A 26,679-nucleotide genomic window follows, 5' to 3' on the forward strand; every position below is an offset into this window, starting at 1 on the left:
ATTTAACCTGGACAATTAGGAAGTGATATGATAGCCAAATGATATGATAGCCATATTTAAATGTTTGAAGAGGTGTCATGTAGATTGTGGAACTTTTTTTTTCTTTAGCAGGCTCAAATGAGTAGAAAGGGGATTTTGACTAAGCCTCAGGAAGACTAAAGCTGTTTGACTGTGGAAAATCATCAGAAGGTGGTGTCTACTCTTTCATTAGCAATTTTTAAGCAGAGGCTGGAAAGCCACCTATGAGGGATGCTTTGCAGCAGTTTTTTCTGCATTAACAAAGGGGGTATATGATCTTTGAGGTGCATTCCAACTGTATGGGAGATTTCCACCATTAGTTAAAGTTGACCTATTGAAAGCAATAGACTTAACTTAAAACATTGGTTTACATTAGGTAAGGCTTTGCAGTCCACAAGTCTCTGGATTCTTAGGAGGATGTAGTCAACAACTGTAATGTCTTAGTAAATAAAGATCAGCATAATTTTAAATAATAAATATTGGCTGTTGTGCTTGCCAGTAAAATGAAGTTCATTCTAAAACAGGCAAGGGTTTCATGGTATAAAACTGAATTGAAATGGTGGCAGCACATCAGTAGGGGGTTGGCAACCTGCAGAATAGCTGCGCTTGTGGGAACTGTTGGTTTCCTGTTAAACCCCAGCCAGCAGCCAAGGCATTTACGTAGTAAAAACTTAATCATTGTGTTAAATGTTTTCTTCAGGTTAGACATATAATTAAATTAGCGGAACTATATGATTAGAAAGGTATGTGTACTCATGTACCATTAGAAAAATGAGTTCGGATTTGGAAGAATATTCTTTGACTTAACTCTGTCTGAATTTTAAGGATCACACACATACACTGAAGGGAGCACGACTGGTTTGCCTGCACATGGCACCAAGTTTTGAGGGCACTGCAGCAATGACTTAGAACAGAAGGCAAGTGGTGGGGTGTGTGCTGAATACCACTGGTGAAGTTTGAAAGCCCAGAGTCCACTGCTGCACCTAATGCATACTGGCTGCAACCATTTTGTGCAGAGGTTCCGTTTCTGGCCCCCACACGCATAATCTCATTCTGCCCTGTTATGCCCCCAGTACATTCTGTCCCGTTCTGCCCTCTTCTGGGTCCAAAAGAACCCACACATTGGTGGTGTGTGTCAGTTGGATGCACACTGCCTGTATATATTTCATTTAATGTGAGTACGTTATAATTAGGACTTTCAGGGAATCTGAACTGAGAGACGTAATGAGCCTTTAGAATCTTGTCTTTCTAAGGGACCTTTTGTAGCAATATTTTATATTTTAAGGGCATCATACCAGAGGAAGACTTTGAACTGATAGCTCACCTATTAACAGCAGCTTAAAATTGGGGACGCGGGTGGCGCTGTGGGTAAAAGCCTCAGCGCCTAGGGCTTGCCGATCGAAAGGTCGGCGGTTCGAATCCCCGCGGCGGGGTGCGCTCCCGTTGTTCGGTCCCAGCGCCTGCCAACCTAGCAGTTCGAAAGCACCCCCGGGTGCAAGTAGATAAATAGGGACCGCTTACTAGCGGGAAGGTAAACGGCGTTTCCGTGTGCTGCGCTGGCTCGCCAGATGCAGCTTGTCACGCTGGCCACGTGACCCGGAAGTGTCTCCGGACAGCGCTGGCCCCCGGCCTCTTGAGTGAGATGGACGCACAACCCTAGAGTCTGTCAAGACTGGCCCGTACGGGCAGGGGTACCTTTACCTTTAAAAGGTGATTTGTCAAAACTGGAAAAGCTCTATGTCACCTTCAATCTTATCTAATTTGGGAGATAATTATATTGGGTCTTTTTTGGACTAGTGGACATATATTTGGAGTGTTGTGTGCCCCAGTCACACAATGGCTGCTATTGTGGAGAAGGGATGTACTGGCAGAAAACAAAATTAGAGTGCTTTCATTGTTCTCCACCCCCATCCCTGGGCAACCTCAGGGTTACCACAGGAAGTCAGCAGTTAAAGGCTTAACAACACTGTTTTTGCCAAAGCCAATCCTAAGCCAAAGGCTAGGCTGCCATCTTGTACAAAGACACTTATGAAGTAGCTATGTTTACCATTGCACTGTAAGTAACTATGCAGTTAATTCTTAATGAATACCCAGACATCAGCTCCTGTACAATAGGAGACATGTCCCAACTTCTTTGCAAAATTTTCACACTGGCCATTTGAGGAGAGGGTTCTTTCACGTTCATCCATGCTTACTGTGTAAGTAGTTTCCTCTGTAGTGGAAAAGCACATTTCCCCCAGCTTTATAAAAACACATGAGATCCAAATGGCATTCTTACACATGAAGGAAGCAGCTTTGCAGTGTACAATAGGGGATGGGAACCAAATGCTATTGGCTTCCAACTGTCATTAGCCCCAGCCGTCAGGGCCAGTTCACAGAAGATGGAATTTGTAGTCTATCAACACCACAGGTTCCTCATCACTTTAAATCAGTTACATATAGGGCACTCACTACAGCTACAGAGATTAGCATAAACTAAATCACATTCTCTTTTTAAAAAGAAAGAAAAAGGAGAGGTTTAATTCATGAGTATCTGGAAAGAGAATCATAAAACCAAGTGCTCAACCTGTAAAAGGTTCTGTGATTTCTCTTATCCAGGCAAGATAGTCCTCTGTGAGAAGAGTATAGATACCAGGGTAGCGTTGATTTCCACATTCTGATTTAGCACCAAAGGAGACAATGCCTCTTTGCTTCCCATTGCATATCAAAGGACCACCAGAGTCACCCTGGGAAAAGATTAAACGGAGACATGTTACCATTTTGAAAAATCCAGCTCTTGCATTTATTGAGTCTAAAAGAGTAGTTCAGTTCAGCATAATGTTATATGTAGTGATGCATTCAACATTCACATTTTTGAATGTCTGAAACAAATGGGGATCTGCTTTTTGCTTTCCTCTTATTCACGAGTTTTTGTTCATTAACTTTTAGAATTGCAACCCTAAATATACATTCCTACAAGTAAGCATCTCATAATATATTGGAACCTATTTCCATGTAAACATGTGGATTGCACTGCAGTTTATTGTACACTTTTTCAATAGCTCATAGACACACATGTGACTTTGATTAAATACAAATTTATTTATCTGTCAAACAGTGGATAGGTAGATGGTTAAGTTCTTTAATCAGTTGATAGCTTTTTTAAGGAAGACAGAAAGGGTAAATAAAAACACTCTTACCACACAAGCATCTTTTCCTCCCTTGTCATCTCCTGCACACAACATGTTACTTGTCACATACATCAAATGCTTATAGTGATTCTCATCATTGCAGACACTTCTCTGAATAACAGTGACATTAACTTCACGAAGCATAGTGGATATATTCCTGCTTTTGTTATCAGTAATTCCCCACCCAGCTACTAGACACTGTGTTCCTGCCTCAACATCATTGGAAGTGCTAGGAAGCTCAATGCATTTGACATGTTGGTCAATCTTCGCACTTTTCTCCATCTTAAAAGAATAATAAAGGGAAATAGTATTTATAAACAAAGCACAATTGAATAATCTCATTTTAGGCTTCCTTTTATTTTATAGTACATTGTAAGACCTATATCATATTTGTAATATAATGTACAACATTTGTTTCTCCTAATGATTCAGTGACAAACAGGTAGCGTTACTACAGATGATCAAAGAATCAGGAATTAACAGTTCCAAGATCAGAAAGCCCTACCTGCTTAACTACACACCCGCACCTGCACAATATTACTATTATACTATATGATAATGAGTTATCTAAATGATTCAGCCTTCAGCTACTTAAAAAAATAATCTGTAGGAGAAACCAATCATCAGTCTGTAATGACATGTCAGTGGCGCCCATTGGGCTTGGTAGAGCTGAGGGCTGGGAGACCAACAGTAGGTGGAGCCAATGACAAGCAGAGCCAACTAATTCTATTTTTGGATCCATCCTTATTGCTGAGTTCTACAAGGGCAATATTGAGACTAAAGAGGAGGAAGCTCTGCTTTATGCTTCTTGTAGAAGTTGCTTAAGCTCAGGCTTTGGCAAGTCTCCCAGGAAAACTCATATAACTAGGCAGGCTGAATAAGAACAGCCAGATGATGATCACTAACTTTGCCAAAGAATAACACCTACACTTTCCTATGCTTTCTAGTTGAATAACCAACTAAGGCTGTATTATGTTTCCCATTGAATTCTGTGGGGCTTACCTCTGAGTAGACATGTGCATTGATTGCACTGTTGCCTATTTAAAATTCAAGGCATCCAATTCACTTGACAAGAAAGATACTTAGAAAGATAAGTATAGAATTTATTTTTTTTAGCCCCAGAATATTCACATTCCATTTAAAAGTACCTTCAAAAGCATAATGTCATTTTCCATCGTCTTTTCATTATATTGTGGGTGACCATATCTTCCAATAATTTTAATGCGTTGTTGTTGTTTTCCAGTTAGGGAACGAGCACCAAGAAAAACTATTGCTTGTGGAATTTACTTTTTCCTTTCTTTTCTGAAAAGATAAAAAAGATCAAAGATTTGATCAACATTTGATCAGCAAGTGCATTAATATTTGTTTTGCACTCTCCTATGTTTTTGGCTTTACACAATGTTCTTGTGTATACTGTCATACAGTACATTTCACACTCTGCATACTGCATACTTAGGCTGCAGTCTGAAACATACTTAGGAATAAGCCCCACAGACACAATGACCCTTCTGAATAAACATGTAATATTTTGCTGTTTTTTTTATCCATTTTGAACTTAATTGTCTATATAAACAGTACAGGATATAATACCCCATTGTTTACTGTGTGGTTGAGAAGCCAAAGTCTACTGGGCATTGCACAGAAAGGTATGAATGGAAAGCCAGCGTCTGTTTCCTGATACAGAATACGTCATAATATCTGAAAGACTGCCTCCTACCCAACAGATGCTCTTGGCTGTTAAGATCAGCAGAGATTCCTCTTGGTAGTGCTGCTGCCCTTGGAAGTTCAGCAGATGGCTACCCAGAAGATGGTATTCTTTGTAGGAGAACCTAAGCCGGAGGTTTTCAACCTTTTTGAGTACACGGCTCCCTTGACCAACTACATTCTTTTTGCAGTATCCCTGTGGAGCTCAGGAGCCCAGTTATGTCACCCTTGCCTGCAGAGCTTGCAGCCTCTCATCCTTTTTCAAACACACTCCCTTGTGGAGTGTTTCCTCAGCCACCTCCTCCCCTCTCCTTGGGAGTCCTCTGGGCAGCCACAGTTGCTGCCCCTGGTCTTTTAGCTGCTGCCCCCTGCCCCAAAGATAGCTGCCTCCTGACACTGCCCCACAGGGGCCTGGGAAGTGCCCCCTGGCCAGCCCCAGAGGCATCATTCACCGGGGGAGCTTGTAGCCAGGGCTGCTGCAACGAACAGCTATGCAAGCCTTTGGGAGGCAGAGACGCAAGAGGGCATCAGAGGAGGAAGGGAAGGGAAGAGGAACAGAAACAGAAGCCCACAGCACCCCTGACCATCATTCAAGGCACCCCAGGGTGCCACAGCACACTGGTTGAAAACCACTGCCCTAAGCTGTGTAATCCCCCCTCAAACAGAGGTGCATGAGCCAACAGTGTGACGCGGCAGCTAAAAAAGCCAATGCAATTCTGGGCTGCATCAATAGGGGTATAGCATCTAGATCAAGGGAAGTAATAGTGCCACTGTATTCTGCTCTGGTCAGACCTCACCTGGAGTACTGTGTCCAGTTCTGGGCACCACAGTTCAAGAAGGACACTGACAAACTGGAACGTGTCCAGAGGAGGGCAACCAAAATGGTCAAAGGCCTGGAAACGATGCCTTATGAGGAACGGCTAAGGGAGCTGGGCATGTTTAGCCTGGAGAAGAGGAGGTTAAGGGGTGATATGATAGCCATGTTCAAATATATAAAAGGATGTCATATAGAGGAGGGAGAAAGGTTGTTTTCTGCTGCTCCAGAGAAGCGGACACGGAGCAATGGATCCAAACTACAAGAAAGAAGATTCCACCTAAACATTAGGAAGAACTTCCTGACAGTAAGAGCTGTTCGACAGTGGAATTTGCTGCCAAGGAGTGTGGTGGAGTCTCCTTCTTTGGAGGTCTTTAAGCAGAGGCTTGACAACCATATGTCAGGAGTGCTCTGATGGTGTTTCCTGCTTGGCAGGGGGTTGGACTCGATGGCCCTTGTGGTCTATTCCAACTCTATGATTCTATGATCTGACTCCTTCATTGAATAGCTTTGGCTTTTGAATTGACCTGAAAAGATTTTTCACCTGGGGCCCTCTTGGAATATCCTGGGGGGGGGGGCATATGGCCCCCATCTGGAAACATTGCTCTACACCTATCAAGTTAAGACTTCTAGAAGTTAAAAACAGCTACATTCACTCTATATTTTTATAAAGTAGTTCATTAAATCTTCTCCACTGTTTTAACACTATGAACATAAAAGGTTCTGTTCCCCCGTCCTTGAAGTCAAGCTCGAGGAACTCTGGAGAAGTTATTTTCAGGAGTTTGCTGGCTGATAAAACACCTTCACCACTTCTCTTGTAAAATAGCTGCCACAGCTTTGTACCAGTAAATTACCTACAGTTTCAGTATATTGACTAGCACAATAACCAAGCAGGGGGAGGGGGATGTTACATTCCTACTGGAATCATCTTCATCTTCGATCATAATGAAGTGTTGACTTGCACATGTGATGTGAGCCATTACAGATTAAACACCACAGATAAAGCGTACACATTGAGCTGTGAGTTATCAAGCACTGGAAAATCAAATTTATGTGCATGCCTTTGTGAATCAGCCACAAATACTAAGTAGTCAAGTGACATGCAATTGTGTGTCCTTTGGAAAAGTGTTAACTTCATAATAATCTGTACTGCTTTGAACTTGGGACCACAAAATGAAATGTTACCCAGATTTTCAACCCACACTGCAATATCATATTGCATGTAAGTCACGAATCCATGATTAGCAGAGTGGCTAATGCTAACCTGTGGCCTTTTGGATGTTGCTGGATTACAACTCCCATCATTACTGACTATACTGGCCATGCTGGCTGAGGCTGATGAAAGTTGAAGTCCTGCAACATCTAGTCTTGAGTACCACAAGTTGCCCAACCCTGATCTACTGGTTTTTCTTGCCATTCTCATCTTCTTGGATCTTACAGCAGGCAGCTACTGCTAGCAGCTCATACTAGGATGCAAAAGGCTGTGACCTGACAGAATAACAACTAAAGGGCTTGCCTAAAGGGCCATGCAAAACTGATACCAGGAAGAACTTTGAAGAATAGACATACTTCTCTATACTTACGGAAAACAATGAGCTGCTGTTAACACCCAGTTCCTTTTAATCAAAGTACCTCCGCATAAGGATGTGTTACCTTCAACAGGTATAATGAGGGCAGCCATATAAGGTCTTGAGTGTGGAACTGATTCTTCGCCCCCAATTATATCTGCAGATTGACCTAAGTAGAAATAAGACACACTAATCAAATTGTGTTATATATGCTGTGCTTCAGATGAAAGGTTAATGTAATTGTGTTAAAGCACATGCTGATAGGCACATCAATGGAATTTTATGTCAATTCATTTTGGCATAGTTGCTGCTCAAAACTGCAATGGTGTGATCTGCATGGGCATGCAAACATTTAAATGCTGTTCCCACAAAAGTTGATGACAGATAGCCTGCAACGTTTATGAGCCTGCATCACCTCCATGCAGCGGCCCAGAAGTAATCACTCCTGTGGGATTGGGAGACCCACAATTGTAGTCAACCAACTGTTACTCAGGGTAGACCCATTGGAATTAAGTGACTGAAGTTAATTGCCATTAATTTCAATGGATCTCCTCTTGAGTAAAAACCCCAGCATGGCAAAAGGTTTTATTTTTCATCCCAGCTACATGGGACTTTGGCCATATGATTGAAAATAGAACATTGACATAGAACTGATAATTCTTTTCTGTGGTGTTATACTTTCCAGATGCTAGAAACAAAATGTTGGGTGGGCCCAAGTCCCATTAAAATAACAGAAATTTAGTAAATAGTAAGTACCTAAATCTTGGGACGCAGGTGGCGCTGTGGGTAAAACCTCAGCGCCTAGGGCTTGCCGATCGCATGGTCGGCGGTTCGAATCCCCGCGGCGGGGTGAGCTCCCGTCTTCGGTCCCAGCTCCTGCCCACCTAGCAGTTCGAAAGCACCCCTAAAGTGCAAGTAGATAAATAGGTACCGCTTTCTAGCGGGAAGGTAAACGGCGTTTCCGTGTGCTGCGCTGGTGCCGGCTCGCCAGAGCAGCTTCGTCACGCTGGCCACGTGACCCAGAAATGTCTCCGGACAGCACTGGCCCTCAGCCTCTTAAGTGAGATAGGCGCACAACCCTAGAGTCGGACACGACTGGCCCCTACGGGCAGGGGGGGGGTACCTAAGTACCTAAATAGCAATAGTTTACATGGCATTTATGTATGCTTAAACCTTGTTCAATCTGCTTGTTTTCTCATTCTCTTTTTGTCTAGCTTTACAGATGCAGCAGAATGAAGTGGGGGAAAGTGGATAATCTGTAACATTTCAGATGGAAGAGGTGATCACATTTTTAAAATCCCTCTGACATACTGTACTTCAAAAGCTCCCTGCAAGCAGAATGCTAGCATGGCAGAGGTAGTGCTGGGCTAAAACCTCTCTGCCTGATGTGCTTATTTTCTTCTTGCAGGGTAGGTTTTCAGATAACACCCATTCCCCAGCAACTGGAAGTAGCTCTGTCCCTTCTGTCTTGAATTTATTATAGTCAATTTAATACAGGTGCCAGGCAATAAAAATTCCATTTTCATAGGCTTTCAGAACTGCTAATTTTTAATTTAGAATAATTATGAGTTTGCAGTCTAATTGAATGGACTCTTCCTGTTTTCCTTTGTATCCTTTATTTCATTTTTTAAAAAGTATTGCACATTTATTCTATTATGCTACTTCATTAGCTGCCCTGGAAACATACATTTCTGCTGCAAGTGTGGGATATAAATTATGTAGAGCAGTCCTAACTAGTGGCTTGAAGGTGCCTCCTGCCAGCCACAGTGTAAGGTGGGCAGCTTCTGCAATTTTTTTATTTTTTATTTTTTGGCTGTACTAGCTCCAGAGGTGCCCAGATCAGACATTCTCCAGAAGCTGGATCCATGGCTGGCCTAGCTGTCACCCAGCTGCCATGACATCCCTTTTTGGGGCACACTGTTGGCAGTAGCATTGCCTCTGCTGCAACACTTTCTGTGGCCATATTTGCCCCTTTCAATGCATGTTCTGAACTTACCAACATGCCAACTTATCTGCCTGAATTTGAAATCTTTTAACAGCAGCAAAGATTCTACCTACTTGCCATTAGCAATCAGTGGTAAGTCCTTCAAATGGGGAATGGCTGGACAGCCAGGTTTTGCAAACTTGACAAGAGGGAGGTTGGGTGGGTATCGAGGGATATCAGAAATCCCATGAATCTGAATCCAGCCCTGTTTTCCTTACACTGAATGTGTTGGGGAGGGAAGACAAAACAGACGTAGAACTAACTTACCAGTCTGAATTTTGAAGAGAAAATAAGACGCCGAGAAGGACAAAACCAAGAAAAGCCCCATGGTTTGGTAGCTGCTTTGAGTCCCCTTCAGAACATGTGCCTGCTATACAGTGGTGCCCCGCAAGACGAATGCCTCACAAGACGGAAAACCCGCTAGACGAAAGGGTTTTCCGTTTTGGAGGCACTTCGCAAGACGAATTTCCCTATGGGCTTGCTTCGCAAGACGAAAATGTCTTGTGAGTCTTGCCATTTCCCCCCCCCCGCTTTCCCCCCCTTTTTCTAAGCCGCTAAGCCGTTAATAGCCTTTTAGCAGCTTAGCCGCTAATCCTTTAATAGCCGCTAAACCGCTAATAGCGCTAATCCGCTTAGCCGCTAATGGGGTTGCTTCGCAAGACGAAAAAACCGCTAGACGAAGAGAATCGCGGAACGGATTCTTTTCGTCTTGCGAGGCACCACTGTATATAGGTTGACTATCTGAAGGAAGTGAGCTGTCGGTTTTTTTCTTTCTTTCTCCTTGCCTTTCCCCCCTCAAATTATTCTACCTTTTGCCCCTCCCCTAGCCAAGATCAATAATAGCAAAAGTATCACGCACAGGTGTGTGTGTGTGTGTGTGTGTGTGTGTGGCATTGTCCCCTGGGTTATATGGACAAATAGAGAAATTTGAGAAGGTTAAGGGAAAGGCAGACAAAAATATTATAAATTAACTGGAAAAACAGAGTCTGTTTTTCCTCTACTGGAGTAACAAAGTATATGCTAGGGGACATATCGCAATATTTGTTGATAATATAAATAAACAACTTTTATTACTCATGTTCCAATAAGGTGTTTATATTTCTGTGGCCCAAAATAGCATTTATAAATAATGACATAATATTCACATATACAGTTCTGTAAATTTTGTTTGATGTTATAATTGTGTATCCAATTACCTTATATCTGCATTTTGTTTGATTTTTCTATTGTTCGTAGCATTATTTGTAATATATAAAAATTTAATAATAACAAAATGGGGGAAATGGGAGGTTCCAAGTGTAATGGGGAAAGCAACGGGGATTCTTTCCCTGTGGGTGCCACATCCATTCTGAGCATCTTGACTAAACCTTACTTACATTAAAAGCAGTACAGGTGTACAGCTAGCAATTGAAATGCCATGCCAGTTAAGACAAATATGTGACTTGCTGCTGTGAGTCTCAGCAGCTGTTAATTTTAGAAGTGTCTGACCTGTGTTGCTTCACATAAACATGGGAGGCAGGGGGAAACAGCAAAGCACCTGGGTTTTTGCAGTGCCACATACTTCTACTCCTCCATCCATCTAGACTTGGCTGCCCATTAAAGTCCTGTGAAGAAGAGCTGGTTGACATCTGTTGTTGGTGAGAAGCTCATTGAAAGGTGCTAAGGGCTTTGCAAGTGTGATTTTAACGTTTTGCAACAGATGCCAAAATATCCAAGACCAGCACTGGCACTCTGCTACTGTGAACATGTGGATATGCCCACAGATGTCCAGGTAAATGAAACTTAGCAGATGCTGGCACTTTAATGATTGCATTAGTTCTTCACGGACTCTGGTTCATAAGTGGTGTATGTGTGTTTTATAAGATTATATTTACACATTATTTACAGTTGAGTTTGTCCCTAATGCAACTGTGGCGATCACACAGGGTCCCCGGACGTTTAACGGTCTATTGATCCCTGTGCCACCACTGTACTCGCTTCCCTGCTGCCACCAACCAGTTACTCTCTGGTAAAACACTGAGTCCAGACAGTTGTTAAAAGTGAACCAAAAAAACCCCAAGTTTATTTTACAGACATTAACAAGTTTCTCTGATAATATTCCTGTCAGTATCTTCTGACTGATGATCTCAACTGTTTGACTGACTCCTCTTAACAAATTCTCTTACTGTCTCCCACCAGACTAGCCCAACCCACAGACTTATCTTATCTGTCTCTTCTAAGTCCAGACTGTCTTCTCCATTACCCTAACTCTAACTCTCCCCCCCCCAAAAAAACCTCTGTGCTTAAACCTTATAGACAGTTAACTCTGCCCCCTGGGTTCCCATTGGTTAGTCATTTTACAATTAGTTAACCCTTTCCCTATGAACCCAGTATGATGTCACACACCTAGGAGGGCAAACGCCACAGCAACCTTCAAAGCCGTTTCCCTCAAAGAGCATTATCCAATGAAAGTTAAGTTAAAGTCCAGTTTTCTGTTAATAGGATAGATTTGCAGCATAGTCTGAGGCATCTTTGGCCAACACTAAGTCCTGTTCAGCAGAATTTACTCTCTAGAAAGTGCATAGGATTACAACCACATTTTTAATTCTTGTCCACTGAAATCAATGCGGAGAGTGCTTAACTGGCTGGATTGTGTCCAGAGTTATGATTCCTATGGGAGAAGCTGGATTGCTCTGCAAAAGTGAGAAGTTTTATTTGGGCTGTTTGCTTGTGCTGTTTCAGCAGCAGCTTTATGAGCACGTTGAGTGGCCAGAATATCTTAAAATTGTTACTTAAAGTAAGAAGCTGTTTTTATATGTCCTTATAACACCAACTAAATGTTGGTGTCAGTTTTCATTTTACTCAAATCATTGGTCTATATTTTTTTTTTAAGTCACTGTGCTAACATGAGCTGTCTTACTGCAATTAACATACAACTTTAAACCTTACTGAAAGAGTGATTCCCACAACTGCACATAAATATGCACATCTAAATTTAAATTGCCTTTGTCTGGCCTAAGGAAGGGCACTTGGTATTTTTAAACTAAAAAAAAAAAAAGTATCTAGGGAGCAAAGTAAGGTTATTTTGAAATCAGCCTTCAACAAATGTGTCAGTAAAATATAAATAGATTACATGTTAATAACATTTTCCCAGGATTGCAGTTTACCTGATCTAAAGAAAAATAACTGTGTTGCTACCTTCAGATTCAGAACAAGTTGTCTAGTTTTCGTCTGTGCACAAGCTGCATTTAACTCCCTGTTACCCCGCGAGAGGTTCCGTTAAGCTGGTTTCTCATCCGGTGTATATCTCAATATAATAAAAAATAATTTGTTATTCAAAGTGGCACTATAGTTGCTTTCATTCTAACAGTAAGAGCAGATGGCTGAATCCAACAGTGATTGGATGAACTGTATATTTGCCTCTCTTCAATGGATCTTCCACAATACTGATAGCCTTGTCTTTTTTTAAAAAAAAGTATTTTGGTTTGTTACTTTTTAATAGGGCATGTGCTGTACTTTCAAATTGGAGAAAGGAAGTGTTAAAGCAATGTGTGGTAATATTTGTTAAATCGTATACTGCCTTATATTTCAGAGAAGCCATTGGTTTTCTCAAAGTCGTTTTCCAGGAGGAGAGGCAGCATATAACATATATTCAGATTAAAGCGCCAAATAGTTAATTTACTAAAATATTTAAATGGCTGAAATCACTAATAAGGGTGCACCACTAAAACAACCACTTATTTTAGCCATAGCACCATAGCACCCATTTGGACTGGTGGTGCATGATGGCTGTGCTTTTTCTTTCTTTCCCCCTTTTTCCTCTGTACCCATGGCAGGGAAGGGTCATGTGTGAAATGGCCATAAGCAAATGCAGGTATAAACATATATTTTTAGCATAAGGTGCCCATCTGTTCATAATGTGTCTTTTAAGTTATTACAGGAGGTAGAGCAACAAAAGTTTAACCAGGGGAAAACTTTTCTATTTGTAGGTGAGGTTAGAGTGCTAACATCAAAACTGGAAGGAAGCTAAAATAACTCTGGCGTACGTGCTACATACACTTTAAAATATTTTTAGGATTTAATATGGGATTTGTATTGCCAATTGTATACGTTTTCATAGTGGAAAATGATATGCCCCGGTTCTTTTGTAGAAAGGTCAGGTATATTAAGATGAGCATTCCTTGACTTGCTGATCCAACTTCTCAGCATAGTAACTATAACACTGAAGGAAAGCAGAGCAGAAGCACTAGACTTGACCTTGTGTACTTGTTTTTACCATGAATAGTCAGCTGGCAAACAAAAGAGCTCTGTGTGAGGGGGCACTAGTTGAAATTTACCCTACTTTTTTCTTATTTATCTTGTTGCACGTGCTTCCTAAGAAACAAAGAAAAAATCACTGGGTGACATTCAAATGTGTCAGCCCATTTGCACAATGGAATTCTGCCTGTGCCAATGACATTTCCCCTTCCTTTCCTTTCCCCTGCTGCCCCCTCCCCCCAAAAAACCCTTCATTAAAATATGTCAATTCCTTCACATAAGGACACAGGAATCTACCTTATACTGAGTCAGGCAGTTGGTTCATCTACTTCAGTTTTGTCTACACTAGGGATAGCCAACATGGTTGTATCCAACATGGTTGTAATCCAGAAGTTGTGGACTTCAACTCCCATCAGCCCCAGCCTACATGGCTATGACCAGTAATGATGGGAGTTGTCATTGGCCCTTATTGGCATAAATTTAAACAACAAAATCATAAAATCATACAAATACATTAATAATCCAAACACATACAATATGTAAAAGACTAGGTAGCCACAATTGAGTAAATCAGGCAACTTTAGATTTAGCTTTAAAAATCTCAGCTAAATACAATCTTGGTAGTTTCGGGAGTATTATCCCTCAACAAATATTGGATTACAGACTCTTTGTAAATCAATATTTTAAGCTGTAAGGGAGTCACTAGGAGATCTCTGCAAAGGGTGTCAAGAAGAGGGCAATCCAAAATTATGTGATGTATTGTATTTGGTGTTTTCTTATTACAGGAGCAGGATCTGTTCTGGAAGGGGATTTTTTGTAGTTCCAGAACATCTGGACACAATCATGTTGACTACTTGTATCTCTGGTTTACATGGATGGTTTTTCAGACTGGAGTCTTTACCAAGCCCTATCTGGAGTAGTCAAGGGTTGAACTGGGACCTTCTGCATTCAAAGTATCTGTTCTACCAGTGAATTATGGACTCTCCTACTTCACAGCTAACTCTTCAGTAACAAATGCTTGCTGACAGTTTCACAGGGATTCTAGCATTTTGGAAGGCTTTTATGCCACATATCTCAAAACTATCCTCTTAGATGAATGTACTTAACTTTTTGCAGGATGAAACACTTGAGATTCCAAAGGATTATATTACAACAAATTTAATAACTTACCCATGCAGACTTGAGGTTACAGTGAGTAACTTGATTACGGTAAATCAAATGGTAATGTCAGTTGCTGTATCTTATAGTGTCCTGTTCTGGGTGTCATGGACAGTTAAAGTGGTATAGATTATCTCTCAGTTCTCATAAGTGAGATTGTAGGTTAATAACTGTCACAATCGTCAGGCACACATATATGCTACCAAATTTGGTAGAATATTGGGTGCTACCACTATACTGATGACACCCTGCTCTATTTCTTGTCATCTTAATCGGGTGAGGACATTCTGGTCCAGTGTCTGGTAACTGCAATGAGTTGGACGTGGGTGTCTAAATTCAAAACTGAATCCTGATAATACAGATGCTGTGTTATCCTGGGTCCAGGAATTAAGTGTTCTTGACAGGGTTGCATTATGCCTGAAATAACATGCATATCCGGGGGGCTGGATTCCACCTTTTGACTGAAACCCTTGTGTCATCGATGGCGAGGCATGCTTATCCCCAACTATGGTTGCTGTTGGACGGAGATAGTCTGGGCACAGTAACCCATTCTCAAATAACTTTTTATTTAAATCCATTCCAATCCGTCTTCAGGCCTGGCCATGGGACTGAGAGTGAGACAGGGTGTGTGTTGCCTAGCTGTTGCTACTTCAGCTTCTTGATCTCTCTGCAGATTTCAGTACCATGGTACCCTTCTGGAAATTGAGCACACTATGCTACAGTTGTCCTACCTAACCCACAGGCCCTTAACAGCTGGGGACCAGTTTACTTGCAGGATCACCTTATCTCATTTGACTGCTTTGATCTGCGGACCTGGCACTGTTACAGGTGCCACATGTGCCACATAAAACTACTTCTGCAGTTGTAAGAAATTGATCTTATAGTGTGGGAGCAGCACCATTTTGAAACTTCTTTAGCTATTGACACTAGGCAGACATCTTTTTTCAGCACCTGCTTAAAACATTTTTGATCAGGCAAGCCTCTCCAGACACATACATGTTGACGTGTTGTAATTTTTTACTGTGAATTTTAATTTAATTTAATTTAATATTTTAAATGTTTTTAATTACTTGTTTTAAAACGATAATTTAATATCTCTTGCAAACTACTTGGAGGTTTTATTACAGTGTGTGTGTGTGTGTGTGTGTGTGTGTGTGTGTGTGTAGTTGAAATAAAATGCTGTATATTATAGAATAATATGTATCATTAACATTTAAAGGAGGAATGTACATAGGAGAGGAATATGAAGGAAGAGGAGAGAGAAGAAGATTAACGAAAATTGAGGGGTAGGTTAGAGGTTTAATGGAAAAGAGGAAGAGCATGATGAATAGGGTGAGTGAGGAGGAACATTTCAAGTGGAAGGAGAGCTGGGGCAGTGGGAAATGAAGAAATCCTGGGGTTTGACAAGTAGGAAAAAATAGAAGGAATGGAATGCGCACTCTCTCTCTCTCTCTCTCTCTCTCTCTCTCCTGAGTCTTATATACCTGAATAACTCAAAATGTAATTCTGAAAGTTTTCAGAAAAAGAAGCTGGGGTATGGCTAGGGCCCTATCGAATTAGGCAGCCAGGGAGTCCTTTGGAGCCAGGGAACTGAGCTGTGCTGGGAAGCCTGGGTGGGGGCCAGCATTCAGCAGGCAGCTGGAGTCAGCCAGGAGTTTCATTGCTCAGCCATGTTCTCTCTGGCTCTGCTCCCCGGCCTGATTGCCAATCTCTGCAATGACCTTTGCTCGTGTGCTGCTTACACGCCAGTGTGTGCTAATGCTGCAGTTTGGTTTCCAGCTTGGAACCACTTGTGCTGCTTGCACGAAATGCCTCTGCTACTTCATTGTTTAAGAGGGATGATCTTGTCCAGCCTCCTTGAACTGCACAAGAGATTAACTCTCCTTTTGGTTTAAATCCAAGTCTCTTCTAGGGGAAAATGTGTTTGATTATCCATCTCTTCATCGAGTTAGGAAAATGTCCTTTTCCATTAAGTCTCTTGCCTCATTTTGGCTAGTTTGACTATTCTTAGGTCTCACCCAATCCCCTCCCCCCCAAATCATTCAAAGCTGTCTTTCTTGCTTTTAATTCCAACTAATGTTACTTTTATGGGACGCGGGTGGTGCTGTGGGTAAAACCTCAGTGCCTAGGGTTTGCTGACCGTAAGGTCGGCAGTTCAAATCCCCGCAGCGGGGTGAGCTCCCGCCGTTCGGTCCTAGCTCCTGCCCACCTAGCAGTTCGAAAGCACCCCTAAGTGCAAATAGATAAATAGGGACCGCTTACCTAGCGGGAAGGTAAACGGCGTTCCGTGTGCGGCGCTGGCTCGCCAGTGCAGCTTTGTCACGCTGGCCACGTGACCCGGAAGTGTCGCCGGACAGGGCCGGCTCTCGGCCTTTATTTTATTTTATTATTATTTTAAAAAAATATTTATTCAGGGCCGGCTCTCGGCCTTTAGAGCAAGATGAGCGCGCAAACCCTAGAGTCAGTCACGACTGGCCCGTACGGGCAGGGGTACCTTTACCTTTAATGTTACTTTTAGTAATTGTTGTTGTTTAGTCGTTTAGTCGTGTCGTGACCTTATGGGCTAAAACTCCATTTACAAGGAACAGTTTGAGATTATTTAAATTAAAGCTGAACTCTTAACAATTTGCTAACTGACTGATTATAGATAGATAGATGCTTCTACGTACGTGTGTGTGTGTGTGTGTGTGTGTGTGTGTATATATATATATATATTTGCTTTCGTAGATTTTCACGGGTATAGGAATGCAGGTTTTGGTGTCCTCGGGTGTCTTCCCGTGTAAAAGTTGGGGTGTCTAGGCGACGTTTCGACGAGGTCTCACTCGTCATCTTCAGGCTGGTGCTTTCGGCTTCTTGTTACTGTTCCAGTAACAAGAAGCCGAAAGCACCAGCCTGAAGATGACGAGTGAGACCTCGTCGAAACGTCGCCTAGACACCCCAACTTTTACACGGGAAGACACCCGAGGACACCAAAACCTGCATATATATATATATATATATATATAATATTGGATGCTTCTACCTATGTGTATTATTGCTGTTGCTGCTGTCCCACCTTTTAAATCTAAATTTCAGTTTAAATTCATTTGGATGCTTCTATTTATTTAGGATGATTAATGTTAAACTTGACTGTTCCAGTTTTAAACATGGACAAAATGTACATATTCAAAATAAAATTAATATGTAGTTGCATATATGGAAAAAGTGCTCCAAAGGGAGGCTTTGCTACTTCAGACAAGTTACAATTAAAGCATCCCCCCACTTTTTGTTTTGTTTTCTAGAATTCATTTTTGAAGTTGGTTGTAGAGTAATGATACATTTCCTTATACACTTCCCCTAATTTAATTGTCACCCAAATATTTATTTTTCCCGCTTTGTTCAACAATGTATCTACCTCACTTGAGGTCTTATTTATTTATTTAATTATATATCAAATTTAAAAATAAGCTACTTTTCTAAACATGCTATATATAACTCAATATAGTTCCCAATTTAAAAACTTGATAAAAGGAAACACAGTGCAACTTTAAAAGATTATCATTTTCAACTAACAGCAGAGTAAATTTCTCTCCTCTAATAGTATTCCAGCTGGGTATGTGAATATATAGCACTCTTCATAGTGGCAATACACCATCCTGTGCAACATATTTAAAAACAACAACAACATATTTTCAAAAGATGAAAGAGTTAAAAAGGACACAGATTTCTAAGATGCATAAAGATTTGTTAACTTATTTAATTTTATTATTTTTTCTTTCCTTTTATATTGTTCAATAGAACCATGAAATACTTAAAAAGACTGTAATTGTTTTGAATATCGTGTACTGTCAATCCATCAATTCAAAAGCAAACCTTGTGCGGTAGGTTAAGTTAAGAAACAATGACTGGCCCAAGGTCACCCAGTGAGCTTCATAACTGGGTGGGGACTCAAACCCTGGTCCCCCAATTCTTAGGCCAGCACTTGAACCACTCCACTGCACTGGCTGTCTTGGATTACTTTATTTAAAGCAAACTGTTACTTTGAGTTCTCCACATTGTCTGTGACTTCAGTAGTGGTCTTGAATGAGAGTGATATCCATGCTGACATTTTCTCAGAAATTGTAACAGAAATCTTGGCTCCTAACAGCAGGAATTGCTGGACGCCCACTCTCCTATAATATGCCAAAGTTCCACTTGAACTTGTGGAATGGTTTCAACCAGCACCTTGCAGATCTGATTTATGGTTGAATTTTGTGTATGGGAGTCTTTGAGGTGAGCGATGCATATTCATATATACCATGGGTGGAAGTTAGTATCGTCTGTGCAGGATACAATTTCACGGCCTACAATAGAAGGGAGCTCTGTCTTTCTCATCAAATGAACCCTGCAAAGGTTTTGCTATTGAGGTAATACATCTCTGTATTTTGGAAACTATTTTCAGGCGCAAGCCAGGATAGGGATAGAGTTTCTCTTTATACAGAGCACTGAAATAAGATCTTCAGATGTTTTCAAATTTGCTGTCTTTAACTTGGAGAACAGAAAACATCACTTCAGTTTTTAGGTTATATATGTTCAATAGCAAAACAATCTGAGTAGTGGGAGGCTTGTTTAATTGGTTTCTTTGCATTTAGTGCAATTAAGGCAGTACTTGGCAATCAAGCATAAAAATGGAGTTTACAATCCTGATCCAACCTGACAGACTCTTAATTGCAGCATGCATCAAAAAGTTTCTCCAGAGATAGCTCTGCAGAGTTGTTTAACCAGGTGTTTGGATCGGTTTTGACTAGGAAGATGAATTGGTGGGTAGCTCATAACATTTTGCAAATATTTCAATTTGATAAAGGGTTTGCCTGTAACTTCAGAGGACTTGCTGCATAGGAAATGGTGCCTTCAGAAGCACGAAGGGTGGTTTTCTTCCAGCTCTTCTGGAATCACAAATGACAGGAATGGAACGCAAGTTTTTGAAACTGATGTTTTTAATAGAGGAGAACTCATATTGGTTACTGGAAGCAGCCAGTGCTGTATACCTGTTTCTTTGAGGCCCAAGCAAGAAATTTTGAATGATCACCAGTAACATTCCCATTGAGGGTGGCAATATTGTCAAAGTCAATTCTGAATAATAGAATCATAGCATTGTAGAGTTGGAAAGGACCCTGAGGGTCATCTGGTCTAAATGCTCCCCCCCCTGCCCAATTTCAGTTGCTGGATTGCATTTCCTAAAACTGAAAAGACATTGCAATGGTCATTAGTATGATATGGAATGTTGTGATGCCCTATATATTGTAGATGGCTTTTAAGAAATAATAGGCCATTTGCCAGTGTCTGCTGAAGACAGGAGTGCTGGGATAGATAGATTGTGGGCTGATCCATCAGATATGGTCATTACTCAGAGCAAGCTATTGTTTAATGCTGGCTCTTTAAAATAGAAACAGAAAAATGCTCACTTAAGTCAGCTTTCTGAAATAATGCTTTTTGGGGGGGGGGGGGGAATCCATGCTTTGTGTCTTCCGTTAGCTTGGATTGTGGTTATAGTTCTGGGGTTAGAACTACAGGCTTGCTCTAATATTCATGTAGTACATTTCTTATACTCTTTAATTTATCATGCACATGCTCAGAGGTGCTCTTTGTAGCAGAAATGTCATTTTAAAATAGGTTCCACATGAGCTGTGGTTCAAATGTAAACCTTGGAAAGAGTACAAACTTCTCATATTTAGTAGTCCCATTGTTGATAAGCCACAGTACTTCCGTTTTATTTTAGCAGCTAATGGCAGTTGTGCCAAAATGAGTGCATGATGTACACTGAATTATAAACCCCTTGGGTTCTTAAAAATACCAATTAATCTTACTTTTACTGGGAAAATGTGAAAATAGCTTTATGCTTAGCAGGTTAGCACATTATTGAGAAAATTAGCATTTGCAGTCCAGCAGACCCCTGGCAACCAGCTGAACACAGCTTCTGGATGTGGTTGACACAGGAATCTTAAGGGGAATCCCACAGATGGGCATTTGTAGGAGCTCCATGCTGCTGAAGCAAAATGTTCTGAAATGCTGTGACGAAATACCTAAACTGTGCTTAAACTGTCCATGTTGCATATAAACAGTCCCGTTAATGCAATCTGTAAGTTTTGTAAGAATTCTGTCTTCTGGATCCAGTTACCTATATTCTTCCTTTTCTCATTGAGGGTGAGGTGGGGAACTCTGCTAGAAAGCTATTTATGGAAAGAAAACAAACTCCGTTGGCCATGTTTGCATAGGACATTAAACCAGACTTTCTGCTTTGTTATGATTTATTGAGAACAAGGAGCATGCAAGTACAATTGTTCCCACTTACCGTAACTCCTCCCTTAATGTGAGGAGCAGAAACAAGCTAGGACGCATGGGCTTCATGTTACAGTACCTCCTAACCAGGGATTGTATTTTGTTGTTCCCTAACAAGCTACAATCAGCAACACAACAACAAACTATTGCTCCACGTTGGCTAGCAATCTTGACTTGCTAGGGAGAAACAAACCATGATCCTGGTCCAGATGTAACTTCCTGGGGTTTTTGATTGTTTGCTTGTTTTGTTCAAGGGAAAATCATTGCTTGATGTCAGTAAACTATGATAAGCCGGAAAGGCTGACTTCTCATTTATGTTTGATACGACCATTGTGTTCTAACCTTTGCTTCATTGTAGTCTCTGTGTCCTTGGAAAAGTCATTTCTGCATTAAGACACAGAGGAGGATGGGAAGTCTATTTTCCACCCCAGAAAAGAATTGGCAGTGTTTTCTCTTGTGTCATGTATTGCTCTGATAAAAGTCACTACATCAGGAGATAGTGGGTGATTAGCTTGTTTTCTCTTAATGTATCTCAGAATACAGTTATAGAGAAACACTTTCATTTTTTGTACACAAACAGCAATTGCAAATCTTGAACTCACTGTGATACTCTGGTTATTTACAAATGTAAGTCAATATACAGAACATGAATTGAGAGTGGTTGCTATAGCTCTTCTCAGGAATCTGCACTTGTACTTTGAGCATAAGATGGCCTGTCCTAATGATTTAAGAAGAGAATATGCTGTGCAGTTTGTTCTTTTTAAGAATGCATAACTATTTAAATCATGTTGTGACTCTGAAAACCTGAAGAATAAGAAACACACATCTTTCATGTTTGGCTTTTTAAAAAGGAATTCATACTCCATTCCTGTTGAACAAATTATTCCTGGTATTCTGTGGTACTATACTTTCAGTAAGTTGCAGAGATAGTCTATCTCAATATAAGGACAACAATAATTCCAAGAGGCACAGTAAGCAGTGAACAAAACAATAGTTGTGTTGGTTAAGTTTCAGGAAGGATTACAGTTTGGCCTGTATGTTATAGCAACTGATGCCCACTAGATCTGGTGGGGCCACTAAGAGGTCACAGGGTTGTGACCAAGTTCTGGTCCGTCCGTCCCCCAACACCCTCCCTTGCAAAGATGCTATAGTAGACATTTAAGCATAGCTATTTTACAAACAGTTAACACCTTACTAAACTGAAAAAAAATATGTTTTATTTTGGTTCAGAAAGGGTCTGTGCTGCCACAATTGCTTCTCTGCTGGGATGAAAAACCAAGGTTCCTTTTCACCTATTCTGGTTCTTTTCCTATCCTACTCCTTTGCAAAGAAATAGTGGACACTTAAACATTACAATTCTGTGAATACTTAGCACTAAGGGTCTGTCTTCAGAAGGAGTCCTTGCTTTCACAATTTGTAGTGTGTATTCATGCCACAATAACTGTACATTACTCAGAGGGTAAGGCCCTCTGAATTCCATGGGGATTCAGTCCCCCCTGGTAAGTATATACAGGATTGCAGCCCAAATGAGTTAATCTTAAAGGTACCACACAGGACTGGTAATAAGGGACTCCAGGCTGTGGAATAAAATCCAGGAATATTAAGTGGACTAGGAACTGGTACTAGCTGTGAGGGTTATCAATTGAAGTTGGAACATTCAGGATAAAAGGAAGTACTTATTCACACAGTAAATGGACTTTGCTATTATAAGGATGTAGAAATGGTTGCCAATTTAGATTGCTTTAAAAGTGGATTAGACAAGATCATGATGAGATGGCCATCATTAGCTGCTTATCATCAGTATCAGAGGCAGCATGCTTCTGAATACCAGTTTCTGGGGATCATGAGTTGGAGATTACTGGATAGCTCAGTTGGTTAGAGTGTGGTGCTGATAACTCCCAAGGTTGCAGGTTCGATCCCCATAGGGGACAGCTGCATACTGCTGCAGGAAGTTGGACTAGGGTCCCTTCCAATTCTATGATTCTATTAAAAACTGTTTTTCACATGCCCTACCTATGGACTTCTCATATACATCTGTTTGGCTACTGTGACAACATGGAATGTTCATTTGTGGCAAACGTAGATTTATTGCAGCATAATATGACAGGTGGTCACTTGCTCACCTGCCCCATCTCACTATTCTGGAAACAGCTTGGAAGATCCACCAGAAATGTTTCTAATGTTGTTCCATCTGTTCCAGTCCTCTCACTTTCATGCTCTTTCTCCCTGCCCTGGATTCAACCTTTGCTCTCTTCTAATTGTGTGAAATGTGAGTTTGTAGTAACAGGCTGAAATGCTTAACATAATTGGGTCACATTATTATTATGTGGAACGTAAAGCTGTCAAACTCAGGTTATTTAAACAGAAAGCACATGACATTTATGAAATGTCTGCAGAGCTTCTTCAGGGGATACAGAGTTTTACAGTAAAAACATACATACCCCAGAACTACAAAATCCAGTGTGCAGACTATGTCAAGGTATTAAAATCCTAACTTCCCGCTGTCTTGATGGTGCTTTTCAGATGGATCCCAGTAGATGTTTTTCAACATGTATATATGCATGGGAAGAATCCATGCTAGATTATTTCCTGCTTAGTGGCCCCACAAATAGGTTTTGGTGCAAGTCATCCTTGTGTTAGAGGCTCCTTCACAGCCCTAAATAGCTTATTCTAAAAAGAAGTGTCAACATTAGACTTAATGAGCCAGAGTGAGAAGTCAAAATAAAATATGCACTCTGGGTTTGTATTATCTGACTTGTTGAAATAAACCCTTCCAAGAGAAAAATATGTGAAGCCAGTTGTCATGAAACAATAATATACATCCTGACAGCTCTGGAGGCCTGATGTATGGCTGCTACTGGGATGATTTAAGTCTTTTAAGAATGTGATGAAGGAGAGGGGAGAGAGACAATAAAGTCAGGGCTTGATGTTTCCACCAGTGGGGTACTTTCACTTTGGGGAATGCTTATTTATCCAGTGGTGGGGTTGGGGACGGGTGGGTGGGAAAGGTGGCAGGGTGGAGACCAAGGGAGTTTACGCTCACCAGCACTGGAGTGGAGTCTGGAACGAATGTTCAGGCTCTTGGCTGGCAGGGGAGACGGAATGTTCCGAGTCAGAGCTGCTTTTGGAAGAAGGGGGTTAGCTGCCTGCAAAGGAATGTTTAGCAGGCCTTTCTATTGTCTGTTTCTCCATCCCTCTGCCTCTCTCTGTTTAATGTATTAAAACTGTGGGGCAGGAGGAGGGAAGAGAGAAAACAAATGTGTGTGCAGCCGACAGGTTAATAAGTGACAGATACTATTTCCAGCTGGGATCTGGATGCCGTAGTAGGTAACTTTTGCTGAAGCTGCACCGAGGGATATCGTTTTGGTCATAGTAGTCTGTGTGCCGGGACAAGCGTGATGTGTGTGTGTTTGTGATATGAATAAACCGAAGCACAAACATGGGGGCCCCTATAATGTAGTCAACACATGGATATTTATAAAGCAGAATGCCGTTTCTCAGTCGTGGCAAACTTGTGCCCAAGAACAGAAAACTAATCAAGATGGTCCCCAATTGTAGGGTTAGCTCTGTCGTGAATTTTCCTAGGCAAGCTGTTTGCCCTCTGCCAATCCCACCCCACCCCTCCACCAGTATTGCAAGGAGAGTAAGACCAAGCCTTACCACAGAGGTGGGGGACCTCCAGACCACAGGTCCAGTTTGGCCAGCCAGGGGTCCCAGTTTCTCCCATCAGGCTACTTCTAGGAAACCACACCCACCTGCTCCACACCTGATGTCATATGTGGCATCATGTATAGCGCAGGTACTAACGTGGCTTCAAAGGAAAAATTGGAAGCTTTAAATTGCTATTTTCATGTTACAGGAACCATGCTTTAGAGCTCCCAGGTGGGCACATTCACTGAATCTTTTCTGTGCCTGCTAAAAACATCTCCACCCGGCCTTTCTAAAAGCCTACTCAGATGTGCAAAATATTTCCATGTGTTTTTAATCTGCCATTACTTTTAATTATTTTTTTTCAATGCTTTAATCAGTGTTTCTCAAACTTGGGTCCCCAGGTGTTGTTGGACTACAACTCCCATCATCCCTAGATAGCGGCACTAGTGGTCAGGGATGATGGGAGTTGTGGTCCAACAACACCTGGGGACCCAAGTTTGAGAAATAACTGCTTTAAATAGTTGTTTTTACTGATAACCTGATTGTGTCATTCTTTTTGGAAATTGACTTGAGGTGTTTTGTTTTTAACAGTCAAACAGTATATACATTTTAGGGGGAGGAAGTACGAGTGAGTTTCCGACTATTCCTTTGCTGGAGAGTGGCACACTTCCACTGCCCACCAGTTTATCCTAATGGGCATTGAGACCATGTCTTGCTCTAGGATCAGGAAAGGGCTTGTATTGAAACCCCTTTTAAAATGGTTCCTCAGTTGATGCAACAGGCAGAGAAATCATTAAACCATCATCCATTACCCTCAACAATTTTCAAGTGCTCTGTTGGGGGCGGGGGGGGGGGGGGGAGTTTGGGAATCACTGGTGCAGACATACTGAGCTTGATGTACTAGTGCCCTAACTCAGTATAAAGGAGCTTCCTGTGTGAGCTTTGCTGAAGCTTTATTTTGCAAATCAAAGGTGAACTTTGTTATACAATTGCAGAGTGTCAAAATCTTAATGACGTATGTATAAATTGTAATAAGTATGTGGGCATTCTCTTGTTTTTCAGACTGTCGTTTTACTCTGGACATTCTTCGTTTTCCATGTATTGCTTGCTCTTCCTAGCAGTAAGTATACTTTTTAGCAGCCAGTTATGATGGGTTGTTTTTTTTTGTTTTGCTTAAAAAATCTGTTTATGTTGCATAGCATGAAGCTGAAACATTTGCTGAATCAGCATTTCATTTGGGCTGTTTGTGCAGAGGAAGCATTAAAATGAAAAAGGCTGGGGTGGGGTGGATCTTTGCTCTGAGATCTTTTCATTTGACGGATGGAATATTTGGCCACTGCATGTTAGGTAGGCTTTTCCCTAAATTGTCCAGGGAGCCTTTGTGTGAAGGCCAGTTCAAGCTCTTTTTTTGCTACCCTAGGTGGAAGTCTCGGAAAGTGCATCCCAGGGCCACCTGTGACATTACAGAGGGTACCAGGACGCTTTCAGTTAGTGTCAGCTATCAGCCACACCAGCAGTGATTCAAGACCTGGGACTAATGCACAGCTTCTGATATGGAAGGCACCTTTGAAGTGTGACACCCCAGGCAGCTGTCTACTCTACTCTGCCTGTATGGCTGAGCCTATCCTGAAAAGTGAGCAGCTCATAGAATGCAACAGCCGCCATTTATCTGAAGCTTAGGCACTTCAATAAGCAGCATGGCCAGGCTCGCTTTGCAGGGGGAGAGTCTCTTTTTCCCTTTCTACCTCTGGCAAACTAAGCTTGTCAGAAGCAGTAAGGACTCTTTCTAACTGAGAGTCCTAGGCATTCTTTTTGTAACTTCATGCTTTGCTCTGGGGGATTTGGGTAGGCTTAGCATGAGGCAGGGAGTGTGATGCAGATGATGGTCTATCCAGCGCAGCCAGTCTCTACTTTAAGCAAACAAAGCAAGGAAGGAAGCAGGGGATGGGAATCCGCCCAGCAAATGTTTTACAGGCTTCAGCAACATAAATACTGTACTAATTTGTGACTGCCACCCAGTCTTGATAAGCTACAGTCTAGCTGTTTGTTGCTCTTTGTTTTTGGCCAGGAGAGAAGTAA

General features: G+C 41.5%; 2 protein-coding genes across 3 annotated transcripts in view; one reads left to right on the plus strand and one right to left on the minus strand.

Annotated features, from left to right (window-relative positions):
• PLPP1 (phospholipid phosphatase 1) overlaps nucleotides 1–26,679 on the plus strand; it is a 91,069-nt gene that overhangs the window by 44,458 nt on the left and 19,932 nt on the right. For both annotated transcript variants that reach the window (XM_028749106.2, XM_028749107.2), the window contains exon 4: nucleotides 25,663–25,720. In XM_028749106.2, coding sequence (XP_028604939.1) covers nucleotides 25,663–25,720 — 58 coding nt within the window. The remainder of the gene's footprint in view (nucleotides 1–25,662; nucleotides 25,721–26,679) is intronic.
• On the minus strand, nucleotides 2,261–4,363 carry LOC114606652 (granzyme A-like). Its single transcript, XM_028749108.2, has 3 exons — nucleotides 4,337–4,363; nucleotides 3,198–3,470; nucleotides 2,261–2,744 (listed from the first exon to the last, which is right to left on the minus strand). The coding sequence occupies exons 1-3, from the start codon at nucleotides 4,361–4,363 to the stop codon at nucleotides 2,580–2,582; spliced, it is 465 nt and encodes a 154-aa protein (XP_028604941.2). The 3' UTR covers nucleotides 2,261–2,579.

Source organism: Podarcis muralis, chromosome 11 (genome assembly GCF_964188315.1).
Source record: "Podarcis muralis chromosome 11, rPodMur119.hap1.1, whole genome shotgun sequence".
Taxonomy (NCBI): domain Eukaryota; kingdom Metazoa; phylum Chordata; class Lepidosauria; order Squamata; family Lacertidae; genus Podarcis; species Podarcis muralis.

Coding starts and splice junctions, on each gene's coding strand:
- LOC114606652 (XM_028749108.2), bottom strand. CDS start 4,363: ATGGAAAATGACATTATGCTTTTGAAG. Junction 3,471..4,336: donor ATGACATTATGCTTTTGAAG/GTACTTTTAAAT, acceptor TATTCTTTTAAG/ATGGAGAAAAGTGCGAAGAT. Junction 2,745..3,197: donor GAGGAAAAGATGCTTGTGTG/GTAAGAGTGTTT, acceptor ATCTTTTCCCAG/GGTGACTCTGGTGGTCCTTT.